This window comes from Camarhynchus parvulus, chromosome 10, assembly GCF_901933205.1.
Source record: "Camarhynchus parvulus chromosome 10, STF_HiC, whole genome shotgun sequence".
In the NCBI taxonomy this organism is placed as follows: domain Eukaryota; kingdom Metazoa; phylum Chordata; class Aves; order Passeriformes; family Thraupidae; genus Camarhynchus; species Camarhynchus parvulus.
This window is the reverse complement of record NC_044580.1, coordinates 20,054,493-20,070,456: the sequence shown is the minus strand read 5'-3', so window position 1 is coordinate 20,070,456 and position 15,964 is coordinate 20,054,493. Positions and strand designations below refer to the sequence as shown.

Genomic DNA, 15,964 nt, shown 5'->3' with positions numbered 1-15,964 from the left:
CAGGGAAGCCCTTTGAAGGGGAGGTGCCCAGTGTGGTCCTGGCTATGTGGATGCAGGCTGGCAGCAAGAGCTGGGGCATGGCACTCTGCATGTCCATCAGTGGGTGCTCTGTCCTGCAGCCTTTCCCTGTCGCAAGGGCCAGGCTTGGGAATGGTGATAGGGTGGCTACAGTTCAATGGGGCTACACCGAGTCCTCGGGACCCCCCAGGTCCTGCAGTCTCTTGGAGACACAGGGACATGGAGTGGGACTGGGAGCCAGGCAGGACCAGGCACAGCTGAGGGGGCTTTGCTGGGTGGGACTGGTGCTAGATGAAGGCTCCACAGGAGCAGTGGAGCCCTTGGTTACAGGGCTGGACCTGGTGGTGTCAGGCCCTGGTGGGAGACAGCTGGGAGGTGTGGTGGGGCTGGGAACTGCCTAGCTGCAGCAGATCTGTGTGCTGGCTGCTGGCGTGGGGACTGGCAGGGAGGGCAGGAAGCGCAGGAAATCTCGCAATGGCTGTATGGTCAGCACTGGGTTTCCTGTTCCTCCCCAGGAGCCGGAGCTGCACCGGGTCCAGACCGCGTCAGCCCCGGCCCCAGCAGGACGCCAGCTGCAGCCTCACAACGAAGACCCAACAACAAATGTAGGTTGGAACGACTGTGCCCTGGTGAGGTACTAGCAGAGACAGGGGGATTCCTTTGAAAGGCTGGGGGGGCAGGTCTTGGTGAGGTCAAGGGCTGTGCCAGGAGACATCCTGTGCTGCACAAGGAGGTGCCCCAGCACTCTCCTGCTCCTGCTGCACTCTTGTTTCAGGATAGGGGCACCCAGGGACTGCCACTGGGATCAGTTTGACTCCCAATGGCCTTACTGGAGTCCTGCATGCTGGGACATATCAAGGTTCTGCACCTTTCTCTGGGGCTCAGAACCCTCCTCAGCTTCTGCTGGCTTCCCACCAGTGTTCCAGCCCCAGGGAACTCCCACACTGTGGGCATAGGGGTAGAAAAGGGCAGGACAGGACTGGAACTGCTAGAGAGGAGGGGCTGGTGCTGCCCTGGGTGGGGGGCACAGCCGTGCTGCCCTTGGGGAGCAGCCCTGTGTATGGCAGAGGTGACACTGCTGTCCATGGCTCCACACTTCCTCCTTCCCAGCACCATCCCCACAGGCCCCAGCTCCCACAGAGCTTGGAGCACTCATCCTGCTGCTTTGAATAGGCGTTGCAGGGCTGTTTGCAGTGGGTGGGGAGGGCCATCTCTGCTGCCCAGACCGGATGATGGGGTAGGAGGGTGTGAAATGCAAAGGGCCCAGCCGCTGGTGCAGGCAGTGCAGGGCGGCAGCTGTGGCTCAGGCTGTCCCGGTGCCCCGCAGACCCCCTGGCTGGACAGTGGTGCCATGGGCTTCGGGCCGGAGCTGTGGTGCCCGCAGGGGCACAGCGCACTGCTGCGGCTGCAGGATGGGGAGCTGCGCCTCCTGGAGCTGATGAAGAAGTGGATGTCACAGCGGGCCAAGAGTGACCGCGAGTATGCAGGGATGCTGCACCACATGTTCTCCCAGCTGGAAAAGCAGGAGAGCACTTGGCAGCTCCATGGCAACCATGGTGGTCACATCGAGAAGGTAGGGATGCCTCAGAGTAGGACTGCGCCCTGCAGAGCCTGTCAGGTGCTGGAGGATGCCATCTCCACGCCATCCCTGACTCCCTTTCCTGCAGTCCTGGTCGGTGCTGGTGAGCCGGACAGAGACGCTGAGCCAGATCCTGCGGCGGCACGCGGAGGAGCTGGCAGCGGGGCCGCTGGCCAAGCTGAGCCTGCTCATCCGCGACAAGCAGCAGCTGCGCAGAGCCTTCAGCGAGCAGTGGCAGCAGCTCAGCCAGGACTACAGCCGGGTACGTTGGAGCCAGCAGGGGAACTGGAGAATGTGCTGGACCTGCTCCCTGACTGTGTCCCTCTCCAGACGACACAGCAGGAGATGGAGAAGCTGAAGGCACAGTACCGCAGCCTGGCCCGTGACAGCGCCCAGGCCAAGCGCAAGTACCAGGAGGCCAGCAAAGGTGCCAACCTGGCCCCTGTCCCCTGCGTGACCTCCCAGCTTCGCTTATGGGTCAGGGATGGCTGGAGCACCCTGCACTCCGTGAAAACTACAGCCCAGCCTGGAGTGGGTGGGGGTTCTGGGGTTGGGCAGCATAGAGGAGAGCCCAGCCTGGCCCCCAGGAAGCCAGGCAGAAGCCTGGGGGCCTTGGGATACCACACTGTGGGTCAGGGGCATCTCCGTGTCACAGTGTGACCACCCCAGGCTTGGTCCCCCTGCCTGCCCTGGGACCCTCTCCCAGCCCTCACCCTGTGATCCCTGCCCCGGTGCTGGGGCAGGTGGTGTGCTGGTGGTTGGGGTTTTCCACAGCCTCTCTCCACAGAGAAGGAGCGGGACAAGGCGAAGGAGAAGTATGTGCGCAGCCTCTGGAAGCTCCACGCCCTCCACAATCAGTATGTGCTGGCTGTGCAGGCGGCGGCATTGCACCACCAGCACCACTACCAGCGGGTGCTGCCCAGCCTGCACCAGTCCCTCTATGGTCTGCAGCAGGAGATGGTCCTCGTCCTGTAAGAGCCCTGCCTGCCCCGCTGCCCATCCTGCGCCCCACTGCCCACCCCGTGCTACACTGCCCATCCTGTGCCCTGCTGCCACCCTGCACCCCACTCCCGACCCCTGGGCACGCCCATGGCCCCCCAGAACCAGCAGTGCTCCCACAGAAAGGAGATCCTCAGCGAGTACTGCAGCATCAGCAGCCTGGTACAGGAGGATCTTTTGGCCGTGCACCAGGAGATTGCCAGTGCCATCCAGGCCATCGACCCTGCCACTGAGTACAGCAGCTTCATCCAGTGCCACCAGTATGGCTCCACGCAGCCGCAGCCTCTCTGCTGGGTACGGCCCTGCTGCCTCTGGCTGGCAGCGGCCAACACGGGGCAAGTGGAGGCACAGCTGTCCTGGGTGCCCACAGGTACAAATCTGAGATGCCACCAGCTGTGTCCTTTGATGAGAGCCTGCTGGAGGACACAGAAAACCTGGTGCCGGGGGAGCTGCAGCTGAATGAGCTGACCCTTGAAAGTGTCCAGCACTGGTGAGTGGGACTAGCCATAGGCAGGGGCAGGGGCAGGTGAGGGGCAGGGGCCAAGCCCACTGTCGGCACCCATCTCTTGCAGCCTGACATCAGTTGAGGAGGAGTTGGTGGCCGCCACAGAGGCCGTGAGTATCAAGGAGCAGCAGATGCAGGAGCTGAAGGCAGAGATCCACGATGAGGAGCAGGGCCGGAGCCCCGGGGAGCGGTGAGGTGCAGCAGAGGGGGACGAGGGGCTGGGGCAGCGGGTGCTGACCATGCCCTCCCCTCCCCAGGGTGCACTTGTTGGGCAGGCGGCAGGGGCTGCATGAGGTGCGGCAGCAGCTCGAGGGCTGCCTGTGTGCCCAGGCCAAGCTGCAGCTGCAGCGGGACCTGCTGGCCAGCAAGCTGGCAGAGCTGGGCGTCAGGGAGCCTCTGCCTGCCCTGCCTCTGCCAGAGGATCGGCAGTCCGTCTCCTCCACGGTGAGTCAGCCTCGCCTCCTGTGCTCTGGGAGCTGCAGGGATGGGGTGCACAGCTGGTACACAGCCCGCTCTGGAAGCTGCAGGGATGGGGTGCACAGCTGGTGCACAGCCCGCTCTGGGAGCTGCAGGGATGGGGTGCACAGCTGGTGCACAGCCCGTGCATCCTTCCAGGAGCAGGAGCGGAGTGGGGCCAGCGCGCTGGAGACCCTCAAGAACCACATCACGGGGATCTTCAGCCCAAAGTACTCGGTGAGTCCCTGGGTGCCTCCCGCCACCCTGCTCTCTGCCCAGCTGCCTTGATGAGCCTGTCCTCTCCTTTCTGGCCACACAGCCCCCCTTGCTTCAGCATCTCCAGATTCTGCTCCCACCTGCCCTAGGCACAGCTTCCAGATACTCCTGCTGCCCCACCTCTGGCACAACTCAGGAGTGTGCATAGCTGGGCTCACCTTGTCTCCTTCCAGCTGCCACCTCCCGTGCCCCTAATCCCAGACGTGCAGAAGCCGCTGTGCCAGCAGGTCTGGTACCACGGGGCCATCCCACGTTCCGAGGTACAGGAGCTGCTGACCTGCACTGGGGACTTCCTGGTGCGGGAGAGCCAGGGCAAGCAGGAGTACGTGCTCAGCGTGCTGTGGGATGGGCAGCCCCGGCACTTCATCATCCAGGCTGTTGGTGTGAGTGACCACAAGCAGGGGCGATGGCTGCGGTGGCCTTGCATGGGCAGGCACGGGTTCCTGCCCATCACAAACTCTTGGCCTCCCTCCCTGCAGAACATGTTTCGGCTGGAGGGTGACAGCTTCCCCACCATCCCGCTGCTGATCCAGCACCTCCTGCAGAGCCAGCAGCCCATCACCCGCAAGAGTGGCATTGTCCTGGCCAGGGCTGTGCCCAAGGTGAGACAGGCAGTGGCGAGGAGGATGGGGCCCCCTGGCAGGGCCAGTTCTGCCTGTTCCTTTCTCCTGTTGATGGCTGGGCTGAGGGCCACAGGCATGCTTCTCCAGCTGGACAGGGGAACCTGGGCCTGGGCTCTGCCTGAGGGGGGCCTGCAGGGGTCTGTGGGCCAGGGGCAGCTCACGGGTGTCTGTTCACTGCAGGACAAATGGGTGCTTAACCATGAGGACGTGCTGCTGGGGGAGCGCATTGGTCGGGTGAGATGGGGTGCTGGGGGCTCTGCAGGAGGGCAGGGGTGTCCTCACAGCTCTGCAGGAGGACAAGGGTTGCCTTGGGCCGCACGGTGAGCTGAGCCTGGTGCACCTGTGTCTCGGAAGGGTAACTTTGGGGAAGTGTTCAGCGGACGCCTGCGTGCTGACAACTCCCCCGTTGCTGTGAAATCCTGCCGGGAAACCCTTCCGCCTGAGCTCAAGGCCAAGTTCCTGCAGGAAGCCAGGTCCGTGTGGCTGTGGGCTTCTGCTGTCACATCTGTCCACTCTTGGAGCTGTTGGACACTGCTGGGACTGCAGCACCCTCGTGCTGAGGGCCGTGTCCCCGGGCTGGCTGGGCAGAGTGCCCTGGGGATGGCAACAGGTGGCTTGTGCCCAAGGCAGCCGGGCCCCCCTACACTCACAGTGCCCATCCTGTCCCCACAGGATTCTCAAGCAGTACAGGCACCCCAACATCGTGCGGCTCATTGGTGTCTGCACGCAGAAACAGCCCATTTACATCGTCATGGAGCTGGTGCAGGGTGAGCGCCCCGTCCCCACGCTCCCCACACACCCACGCCTGGGTGAGCTGCCAGCGCTGCCTGGCACCCACCGCCTCTGCAATCTGGGCACAGGGGGGGACTTCCTGACCTTCCTGCGCAGTGAGGGTCCCCACCTCCGCGTGAAGGAGCTGGTCAAGATGACAGAGAATGCTGCCGCCGGCATGGAGTACCTGGAGAGCAAGCACTGCATCCACAGGTGGGCCCTGGTGGGACAGGGAGCCCTGGGATCCTCACCACCCCATCCCGTGCCAGGTGGAGCCCCAGGGACAGCTGGGCACGTGGCTGATTGCCTGGGGCTGTCTCAGGGACCTGGCTGCTCGCAACTGCCTGGTGACGGAGAGGAACACCCTGAAGATCAGTGATTTTGGGATGTCACGGGAGGAGGAGGATGGCATCTACGCCTCCACAGGGGGGATGAAGCAAATCCCTGTCAAGTGGACGGCCCCTGAAGCACTCAATTATGGTACAGGATGGAGCCAGGCATGGCCTGGCACCCCGCAGCTGGCACTATCTCACTCCCACGCACCTGGTCCTGGGGAGGGAGGCAGAGACCCTGAGCACCTCAGCCCTCAGGAGCACGGGCACAGCTGGGCAGCGGTGACATGTGTGTCCCCTGCCAACATCATTTGTCCTGCCCCATGTCCCCAGGCCGATACAGCTCAGAGAGTGATGTCTGGAGCTTTGGCATCCTGCTGTGGGAAGCCTTCAGCCTGGGTGCCGTCCCCTATGCCAACCTCAGCAACCAGCAGACGCGGGAGGCAGTAGAGCGTGGTAGGGGACACGGCTGAGGCTGGCTCCTGAGAGCCACCATGAGCTGTGGGTCCAGCACTGTGGGGCTGTGCCTGTGGGATGGGCCAGACACATCCCACAGTGGGATTTGGGGTGTGAGGGGCCAGTGATCCACGTCCCCATCCCTGTTGCCCAGGTTTGCGGCTGGACCCTCCGGAGCAGTGCCCTGAGGAGGTGTACCAGCTGATGCAGCGCTGCTGGGAGTATGACCCCCACAAGCGGCCCAACTTCTGCACCATCCACCAGGACCTCATTGCCATCCGCAAGAGGCAGCGGTGACAGGGAGCACCAGGGGCCCTGGATCCATCCCATGGCACTGCTGGGGACACTGCAGAGCCCTGTCTGGGCAGCGGGTACTGAGGGGTGGCTGTGTGGCCCTTGAGCCCCAGGGCAGGGGCTCCTGCATTCCTCAGGGTGGGACATGCCACCCACAGCTCTTGCCCGGCTTCGTCTTGTACAATAAACACACGAGCTCTGCAGCTGTGCATCTAGGAGCTGTGAGGGGACACGGACTTGTACTGCACTGGGACATGGCACTGGGAGGGGTCACTGTGACAGGGCATGCGGTGCACCAGCATGGGGTACCAAAAAGAAGTTACCAGAATGGAGTGCACTTAGACAGGAACTGGCATGGGGAGTACTGAGACAGGGCACTGGGACAGATGGCTGGAACGGGATCCTGGGACAGGGCACCGGGACAGGGATCAAAGACAGGGTACCGGGATGGGGCACACCGGGACAGGGTACCGGGAGGGCACCGACATCTGAACTCGGCTGCGGGGTTGGAGGCGGCTGCTCCCGCGGGCCGGGGCCGGTTCGGTGCCGCCCCCGCGGGCCGGGGTCCGTTCGGTGCCGGCCGGTTCGGTGCCGCCCCCGCGGGCCGGCCCAGCGGGCGGAGCGCGAGGCGGGGCCTGGCCTGGCCTGGCCCATCCCGGCGGGCCCCGGCGGGTCGATGTGAGGGCCTGGGCCGGACTGCGGAGCCGCCCGGGGCACGGACGGGGTGGCGGCAGGGACACGGTCGGTGCTGGCCCGGCCTCTCCCGGCCCGGGCCGTCGCCGCGGGGCCTCAGCGCGGCGGGCCCGGGCGCTGCCCGGCCCTGCGGGGCCGCGCGGCCTCTCCGGCCCCGGCCCCGGCCCCATCAGCGGATATAAATATCCAGCATCGGATTAAGCCAAGTAGGACGCGGTGAGGGCTCTTGGAGGAGGAGGCAGGAGGCCGCGGTGCGGGGCTGCGCTGTCCGACCTGGCTCCCCCCCAGTGCCGGCGCAGGTGAGTCCCTGCATCCCTTCGGGATGAAGCTGAAGAAGCAGGTGACAGTGTGTGGAGCTGCCATCTTCTGCGTGGCCGTCTTCTCCCTCTACTTGATGCTGGACCGGGTACAGCATGACCCTACACGACACCAGAGTGGGGGCAACTTCCCCAGGGTGAGTTTGGAGGGTCTGGGGTGAGTGAGAGGGGTCCTGGGACGGCAAACAGGGACATTCAGCCAGGGAAATTCATGAGGAGCCAGCCCTGGCTTCTGGGCATTAAGGTGCCCAGGACCAAGACTGGCTCCCCCCAGCTGTGGGTGACCTCTTGCCCCTCGCTGTGCCCCCAGAGCCAGATCTCGGTGCTACAGAACCGGATCGAGCAGCTGGAGCAGCTGCTGGAAGAGAACCATGAGATCATCAGCCACATTAAGGACTCAGTGCTGGAGCTGACAGCCCATGCAGAGGGGCAGCCAGCACTGCCCCAGCATCCCCTGAATGGCTCCTGGGTGCTCCCCCCTGAGAGTCGCCCAAGTTTCCTCTCTGTGTCCCCACAAGACTGCCAGTTTGCTCTAGGGGGCAAAGGACAGAGCCCAGACCTGCAGGTGAGCGTCTGATGGCTCTGCTAGCATATGAGGAGTCCATACCTGGGCATCCATGGAGTCCTGGCTCTACTCTTTCAGGGATCTCAGCACTGTCTCCTACCCACAGATGCTGGCTGTGTACTCCCTGCTGCCCTTTGACAACCAGGATGGCGGTGTCTGGAAGCAGGGCTTCGACATCACCTACGAGCCCAACGAATGGGACACAGAGCCCCTACAGGTGTTTGTGGTGCCGCACTCCCACAATGACCCAGGTGAGAGGCAGGGGCTGGCCCAGCTCCTGCTAGGGTTCCTGGCAGGGACCCTGGGCCCCCCACAGTGACCCCCGCCTGTGCTGCCAGGCTGGATCAAGACTTTCGACAAGTACTACTACGACCAGACGCAGCACATCCTCAACAGCATGGTGCTGAAGATGCAGGAGGACCCGCGCCGGCGCTTCATCTGGTCTGAGATCTCCTTCTTTTCCAAGTGGTGGGACAACATCAGTGCCCAGAAGCGGGCTGCTGTGCGCAGGTAGGGCTGGCCCCCTGGCCCCAGTGCTCAGCTAGCTCCCAGGCAGGCTGAGAGCAGAGCGTGTGTGAGGGAATGGCTCTAGGGACTGGAAGGCTGCGATGGGCCCTGCACTGCTCAGCATGGGGTGCCCTCAAACTGCCAGCAGCCTCCCAGGGCCATCCGATGTCAGAGCCACTGCCTTGTGGAGGGAGAGGTGGGAGAGACAGCTCTTGCCCTGGGCCCCTTCCTGTGCTGATTGGGCTGGGGAACTTGTGTGTAAGGCCCAGGGCACCCATGGAAGGGTGGGAGACCTGGAGAGCAGGATTATGTGGTGAGACAGGGTCCCCTTGTCTGTCCCTTGCCCTGAGAACATTGGGGATGGAGGACACAGTGGAGGGGGAATGGGCTGTGGTTGCCATTGGGCTGTGGAGGGATGACTCTCTGTGTGGGGACAGCATGACAAGGGGGGAATGGCCGTGGTGGCTGTGGGGGCTGCATGTAGACTGTAGGTGGCTCAGGGCAGGACTCTGCAATGGACATGCAGCTCGTGCAGGGCTCTGGTCACATCTTGGGTGTCCCCCTGACAGGCTGGTGGGCAATGGGCAGCTGGAGATGGTGACGGGCGGCTGGGTGATGCCTGATGAGGCTAATTCCCACTACTTCGCCATGATTGACCAGCTGATCGAGGGGCACCAGTGGCTGGAGAAGAACATTGGTGAGAGCTGGGCAGATGGTGGCAGGGGGCCTGCCTAATGCTCTGCAGGCCTCCACGTCCTCACAGGACCCTCGTCACGGGAGGTGCTGCTGTCCCAGCACGGGGCTGACAGGTGTCTGTGCCCCAGGTGTGACACCACGGTCAGGCTGGGCCGTAGACCCCTTTGGGTACAGCTCCACCATGCCCTACCTGCTGAAGCGCTCCAACCTGACGGCCATGCTCATCCAGCGCGTGCACTATGCCATCAAGAAGCACTTTGCTGCCACCCAGAACCTGGAGTTCATGTGGAGACAGACATGGGGTGAGGGGCTGCCAGGAGGGGACTGCAGAGGGGGCCCTGTGGGGCAGGTGGCAGCAGAGAATGGCTACCAACTGCTTTTCCGCGCATATGAGCCAAGCAGTGGCAGGTGATTTCTCTGCCCTGTGGGACAGCCTCAGGGTGACTTTCCACCTGCCCCCAAGTCCAGCAACACACTCGGGGAGGCTGCTGTGCCCTCTGACCTCTGAGGTCTCCTTTGTCAGACCACTGTCTTTGGGCTCCCCTGCTCAGGGACAGGCAAGGGAGAGCCATTGCTGATGCTCATCTGTCCTTGGTCCCACAGATCCAGACACGAGCACCGACATCCTCTGCCACATGATGCCCTTCTACAGCTACGATGTGCCTCACACCTGTGGCCCAGACCCCAAGATCTGCTGCCAGTTTGACTTCAAGCGCTTGCCTGGAGGCCGGATCAACTGTCCCTGGAAGGTGCCTCCCCGCGCCATCACTGATGCCAACGTGGCAGAGCGGTGAGTGCGGCAGGGGCAGGAGCAGGGGCATGCCACTCCCGGCCTTGTGGGCCATCGGGGCCAGTCTCATGCCCTGGCCCCCACACAGAGCCCAGCTGCTGCTGGACCAGTACCGCAAGAAGTCCAAGCTGTACCGCAGCAAGGTGCTGCTGGTGCCCCTGGGAGATGACTTCCGCTACGACAAGCCACAGGAGTGGGATGCCCAGTTCCTCAACTACCAGCGCATCTTTGACTTCCTCAACTCTCGGCCCGACCTCCATGTCCAGGTATGTGTGGAGAGCTCTATGGAGCTGGGGGCAGCAGGAAGCCACAGCAGAGCACAGTTGGAGGGGTGAACAGTCCTGTGAGGGGTGATAAGAGCCCCCACTGCAGGAGCCCCAGCTCAAGGCAGCATGTGCTGTCTTGCAGGCACAGTTTGGCACGCTCTCTGACTACTTTGATGCCCTGTACAAGAAAGTGGGCATCGTGCCGGGGATGAGGCCACCCGGGTTCCCAGTTCTGACTGGGGATTTCTTCTCCTATGCGGACCGGGAGGATCACTACTGGACAGGATACTTCACCTCCCGGCCGTTCTACAAGAGCCTGGACCGGGTGCTGGAGGCCCACCTCCGGTGAGGGGCAGTGGGCTGGTCCACGGGGCACAGGAGGCATGCAGGGGGCACGGGTGAGGGGTGGCCAGGCAGCATCTGGGAGCTCAACAGTCCCCGGTCTGTGCCAGCTGCCAACACACTGGACTGGTGCACGGAGTGCCAAACCCATGCCTTTGCCACCCCCCTCCCAGGCCAGTCTCTGCAGTATTGTATCACCAGGGTAGGGACACTCAGTGACTCTGTCCCTGCGCAGGGGGGCAGAGATCCTGTACAGCCTGGCACTCGCCCACGCCCGCCGTGCCGGTGCTGATGGCAGGTACCCACTCTCTGACTACGCCCTGCTGACCAACGCCCGCCGCAACCTGGGCCTCTTCCAGCACCATGATGCCATCGCCGGCACTGCCAAGGAGGCTGTGGCCGTGGACTACGGAGTCCGGTGCGTGTGGGGGCCAGGGCGCCCTCAGAGCCTGTCTCAGAGTGGGGCTGGTGGGCTCAGGGCTGGGAGAACGGCTAGGTGTGGGGATGCTGTGGGGAGGTTCTCCCTCTCACAGGGAGATGTAGAGGGTGGCTCACTCTGCCTCTGCCTAGGCTGCTCCAATCCCTCACCAACCTGAAGCGCGTCATCATTAATGCTGCGCACTACCTTGTGCTGGGGGACAAGGACGCATACCGCCACGACCCGGCTGCGCCGTTCCTTGGCATGGTGAGCAGCACCAGCCCCTGCCTCCCTGCACTCTGGCACACTGTCCCCATGCCCCCAGGAGCAACTCTGTGCTGCAGAGGCCAGGAAGAGAGCCCCAGATTGTGCCCATATCCTTGGGCCCAACTGGCAGGGGCATGGGGCACACTCCAACTCTTTACTACTCCTCCCCAGGATGAGACACGCTCCAGCCAGGACTCTCTCCCTGAGAGGACAGTGGTCAAACTGGGCACCTCACCTCGGTAGGGCCTCCTGCCTTGCTCTGGGGACTTCAGGGGCTGTGGGGAGGCAGTGAGGGAGTACCTGTGAAGCTGTGGGTAGGTGCAGTGGATCTGTAGTTAGTGTGGGGCATGGGACACCTGGGATGCTGTGAGGCTGGGATGCCAGCCCTATGTTACCCCCCACAGGTTCCTGGTGGCGTTCAACCCGCTGGAGCAGGAGCGCCTGAGCGTGGTGCCAGTGCTGGTGGACTCCCCGCACGTGCGTGTGCTCTCCGAGGAGGGGCAGCCCCTGCCCTCCCAGATCAGTGCAGTGTGGAACTCTGCCACTGAAGCGGTGCCCAATGTCTACCAGGTATGGGGTGCCCCACACCCACAGCCCATCTGTGCCAGCCTCCCATCCTGCACACTGCCAGGACACAGCGGCAGCCCTGCTCTGTCCCTGCCCCACAACACGAGATCCCACAGCTGCCAACCCCCAGGTCCCCATGTGTGTCCCTCCTCAGCAGCGGCTCCGCAGTGCTGAGCAGGGTCTTTGCCCCACTGACCCCCAGTCATTCCCTAGAGGCGGGGGCTGGCTCAGGTCCCCATGCTGCCTGCAGGTGTCTGTCCTGGCCCGCCTGCCTGCGCTGGGGCTGCGTGTGCTGCAGCTGCACAAGGCCTTGGATGGCCACGCCACGCCAAGGTCCTCCACGCGCCTGTACCTGCATGGCCGGGACGTGCCCGTGCACAAGCCCGAGGCTCTGCCCCTGCACGTCTTCCCAGCTGCTGCTGATGACTTCTGCCTGGAGAACCAGCACCTGCAGGCCTGCTTCTTGGGGCGCACAGGCCTGCTGCAGGTGAGTGCGGGGCTGTGACAGGGCGTGGGGTGGAGGACAGGAGGGGTACATCCTGCTGCTTCATGCTCTTACTGCTGTGCCGGCACACACCTGCAGAGCCTGCGCCCAGCTGGGGAGGAGCAGGGGCACAGGGTCAGCAGCGAATTTCTCGTCTATGGCACCAGGACCTCCAAGGACAAAAGTGGGGCCTATCTCTTCCTGCCTGACGGCGAGGCCAAGGTACAGGGTCCACCTGTGGAAGCCAGCTGACAGCTGTGCCCGTAGGACTGTCCTCAGGCAGCAGTGTCAGCACAGCTATCCCTCTCCTCAGCCCTACGCTCCCAAGGACCCCCCAGTGGTGCGGGTGATGGAGGGACCCCTCTTCTCAGAGGTTGCCAGCTACTACCAGCATGTCCAGACTGTGGTGCGGCTGTACAATGTGCCAGGTGAGGTCTTGAGGCTGTGCCAGGTGTTGCTGGCCCAGGGAACTGGGCCATGCTGCCCTTGGGGCTCAGCTCCTCACTGCCTACCCACAGGGGTGGAGGGCCTGTCCCTGGATGTGTCCTGCCTGGTGGACATCCGTGACCACATCAACAAGGAGCTGGCCCTGCGTTTTAGCACTGACATTGAGAGTGATGACACCTTTTTCACAGACCTTAATGGTTTCCAGGTATGCAGCAGGCTGGGGAGGGACAGCAGCTGCCCACAGGGGGACAGTGCTTTGGCACCAGGCACTGTGGGGTCCACCTCTGGCCACTGATCTCTGTTCCTTGGCAGATCCAGCCCCGCAGGTACCAGCGGAAGCTGCCTCTGCAGGCCAACTTCTACCCGATGCCTGCCATGGCCTACATCCAGGACATGCAGAGCCGCCTGACGCTGCTCACAGCCCAGGCCCTGGGGGTCTCCAGCCTCCACAGCGGTGAGCTGGGCTCTGTGCCTTGGGGACCTGCTGTGGAGCTAAGGGCTGTCCTCTCCAAGGGAAGCAGGGGAGGAGGGTGCTGCAGGCTGGGCAGGGTGCCCTGGTCCTGCTGTCGCTGGGGGCTCTGTGCTGTGGGGTGTGGCTGGCCCCTGGTAAAGCCTGGGCTGCAGGGACTTGCTCTCCACAGGCCAGCTGGAGGTGATCCTGGACCGGCGCCTCATGCAGGATGACAACCGAGGCCTGGGCCAGGGGCTGAAGGACAACAAGCGTACCTGCAACCGGTTCCGGCTCCTCCTGGAGCGCCGCAGCACTGCCAACAAGGTGCTGGCTGTGAGGCAGCAGGGCTGAGAGCCCGACCTGCCTTGGGATGGGGCAGGGTGGAGGCATTTGCAGAAAGGCACATGTGATGGGATGCGGTGTCCTCTCCCCCTTGTCCTGTTGTGCTGGCACTGGGCAGGGATGGGCCTGGAGCAGGGGGCATGGGGAGAGCAGGACGTGCAGTGGGTTCTGTCCCTGTGGAGCCACGTTGCCCTCATAATCACAGTGTTCTTGTCCAATCCCCTCGCTGCCCTCTATGCGTGTGCTGTGCCACTCATCCAGAGCTCCGGCTTCTTTTCCAAACTGGTCTCCATGTTTAAAGCCTTGAGCTTCCCTGGCACCAGGACTGGCAGCCCTGAGGTAATGGCCAGCCTGGCCCTGCTGTCTCTCCCTGTCTTGTGCACTAGCTGCTAGCCACTAGTCTAGCCAGGCTTGTAGCAGGTCTGTAGCCTGACCATCAGCTAGCCGGGGTCCTGTTTGGTGCTGGGGCGGGGGAACCTGCCTGGGCAGGGGCAGCTCCGTGTGCACTGTGCTGGCAGGTGCCTGGTCTCAAGGCACTGCTGGAATGGAGGTTCTTTGGGCCTTGCCCAGGCTCTGCCTGCCTTCCTGGGCCCCCACTTGACCCATGTGCTACTTGGCAGGTGCAGGATGAGCGCCCCATCAGCTTCCCCTCCCTGCTGAGCCACATCACCTCTGTGCACCAGAATGCTGAGGCCTTGGTCATGCCAGTGGCCCTGGAGCAGCCAGCCCTGCCAGCCCTGCGCTCCTTTGTGCCCCTTGCCACCACCCTTCCTTGCGACTTCCACATCCTCAACCTGCGGACGCTGCAGGCAGAGGTGAGCCACGGCCCAGGGGCGGTGGGACTGTGGTGGGGGCCTTGCCCCTGCTGTCCCCAGTGCTGTGCCTCACGCTCCCACTCCCTGCAGGATGACTCACTACCATCAGCTGAGGCAGCACTGATCCTGCACCGCAAAGGCTTTGACTGCAGCCTGGAGGCCAAGAACCTGGGCTTCAACTGCACCACCAGCCAGGGCAAGGTAGGGCCAGGCTGCCCCCACACCTCCTCTGGGCCAGCTGGGCTGGGAGCTCGGCATGGCAGCCACGGCACATGTCAGGCTGTCCTGGGCACAGTGCTGCCCCAGGCATCGCATCCTCACCTGGGCCTCCCCACTTCCTCCTCTCTCCTCAGCTAACTCTGGGAGGCCTGTTCCAGGGCTTGGAGCTGGGCTCCCTGCAGCCCACCTCATTGACACTGATGTACCCGCTGGGCACAGCCTCCAACAGCACCAACATCCACCTGGACCCCATGGAAATCGCCACGTTCCGCATCCGCCTGGGGTAGTGTCAAGCAGGAGAGGAGTGGAGTGGCTGGACAGCACAGGAGCAGCACCAGTGCAGCAGTGGAGTGGGGCCAGCAGACTGGCAGAGGCTGTGCTGCCACTCTCTAATTTATTAGCTCCATGTTCTCAGATAGATTTTGGAATGAACTGCTGTGGCAGGGCTGGGGCAGACGTTGCTGGACACGGTGCTGGGTGGGCCGAGCGTGGCTGGGGAGGGCTGCAGGCTGGGCTCTGCTGCTGCTGCTGGGACACACACTGCTGCCCTGTCACAGGCAGGCTGCCCAGGAGGGTGGCCACCCTGATGGCTGGGGCAGGGCCCGTGCAGTGCTCCCCCTGACTGGTGGGGCAGCAAGGGGAGGCCAGGAGCACCCAGGTGTTGGGCAGCTGCCTGAGGAAGTGCTGTGGACTTGGGACTGACCTCTCCCGGAGCTCATAGGAAACACGAGGCTGTTTCCAAGGGCCCTGGTGTACGTGTGGTTTGTGGCTCTCACTCACTCAGGGGAGCGGGAATGGTGTGCTGCGGGGAGACAGGGCAGCACTCTCAGGTGGGCTGAGGCCAGCTTGAAGATCTGGCCAGGAGCCCTCGGCACTTGTGAGAGGCTGGTGGCGTGGCCAGGCCCAGCTGTGCTCGGGAGCAGGCAGCGCCTGGTGCTGGGCAGGAGCCAGGGGGATGGGAGTCAGTTCCTGGTGCGGACAACAATGCCTGGGTGAAGCGTGGGAGTGCCTCCCCCAAACCCAGAGCCTTTAGCCCCGTTTCAGAGTGAGCCTGGCGCTCTGCTCTGCTGGAGCTGCAGTGGCTGAGTCGCAGCTAATTACACCGTGTCACCAGAGCATCCTCCTGGTTGCTGTGGGAACCACAGGCCATGCTTCCTGGCCCCCTGGGGCTACTTACTTCCAGCAGGGAGGGCATTGGGAAGGACAGGGTGGGGTGGGGAACTGCCTCAGCTCTGGCTTGGTTGGGTTGGACTGGATGAGCTCAGAGGTCTTTTCCAACATAAAGGATACTGTGATTCCACAATTCCTGCACAACCCCCAGTACATCCACATTGCATGGGTTTGGCCTCTGGAAGCTCAGCACCTCGCAGTGCTTGCTCTGTGCCCTGGCCTGGTCCAGTGCCCTTTCAGACACTCCAGGATGGGCCCAGGTGCCCAAGTGGGGCCCTGGACACAGCAGCTGGTGCCTT

The 15,964-nt window shown here is 63.5% G+C and overlaps 2 protein-coding genes across 3 annotated transcripts; both read left to right on the top strand.

The window, feature by feature from the left end:
* Window positions 1-575: 575 nt before the first annotated feature.
* On the top strand, window positions 576-6,452 carry FES (FES proto-oncogene, tyrosine kinase). The gene is made up of 19 exons (XM_030955298.1): window positions 576-647; window positions 1,346-1,591; window positions 1,686-1,859; window positions 1,928-2,024; window positions 2,385-2,568; window positions 2,719-2,856; window positions 2,967-3,086; window positions 3,169-3,291; window positions 3,359-3,545; window positions 3,717-3,794; window positions 4,007-4,216; window positions 4,313-4,435; window positions 4,637-4,690; window positions 4,811-4,929; window positions 5,129-5,223; window positions 5,317-5,440; window positions 5,550-5,707; window positions 5,893-6,015; window positions 6,170-6,452. The coding sequence occupies exons 2-19, from the start codon at window positions 1,370-1,372 to the stop codon at window positions 6,310-6,312; spliced, it is 2,472 nt and encodes an 823-aa protein (XP_030811158.1). The 5' UTR covers window positions 576-647; window positions 1,346-1,369; the 3' UTR covers window positions 6,313-6,452.
* A 503-nt stretch (window positions 6,453-6,955) lies between these two features.
* MAN2A2 (mannosidase alpha class 2A member 2) lies at window positions 6,956-15,641 on the top strand. Of its 2 annotated transcripts, XM_030955597.1 has the most exons (22): window positions 6,957-7,456; window positions 7,630-7,884; window positions 7,991-8,135; window positions 8,223-8,394; window positions 8,961-9,088; window positions 9,216-9,389; window positions 9,691-9,877; window positions 9,966-10,143; window positions 10,286-10,488; window positions 10,721-10,903; window positions 11,056-11,170; window positions 11,342-11,409; window positions 11,575-11,740; window positions 11,988-12,224; window positions 12,321-12,443; window positions 12,535-12,649; window positions 12,740-12,873; window positions 12,981-13,122; window positions 13,310-13,443; window positions 14,082-14,276; window positions 14,367-14,477; window positions 14,630-15,641. In XM_030955597.1, the coding sequence occupies exons 1-22, from the start codon at window positions 7,325-7,327 to the stop codon at window positions 14,780-14,782; spliced, it is 3,450 nt and encodes a 1,149-aa protein (XP_030811457.1). In that variant the 5' UTR covers window positions 6,957-7,324; the 3' UTR covers window positions 14,783-15,641. The 2 variants fall into 2 exon arrangements, with proteins under 2 accessions (XP_030811456.1, XP_030811457.1); XM_030955596.1 differs by having other exon boundaries at window positions 6,956-7,456; window positions 14,082-14,477.
* Window positions 15,642-15,964: the final 323 nt, after the last annotated feature.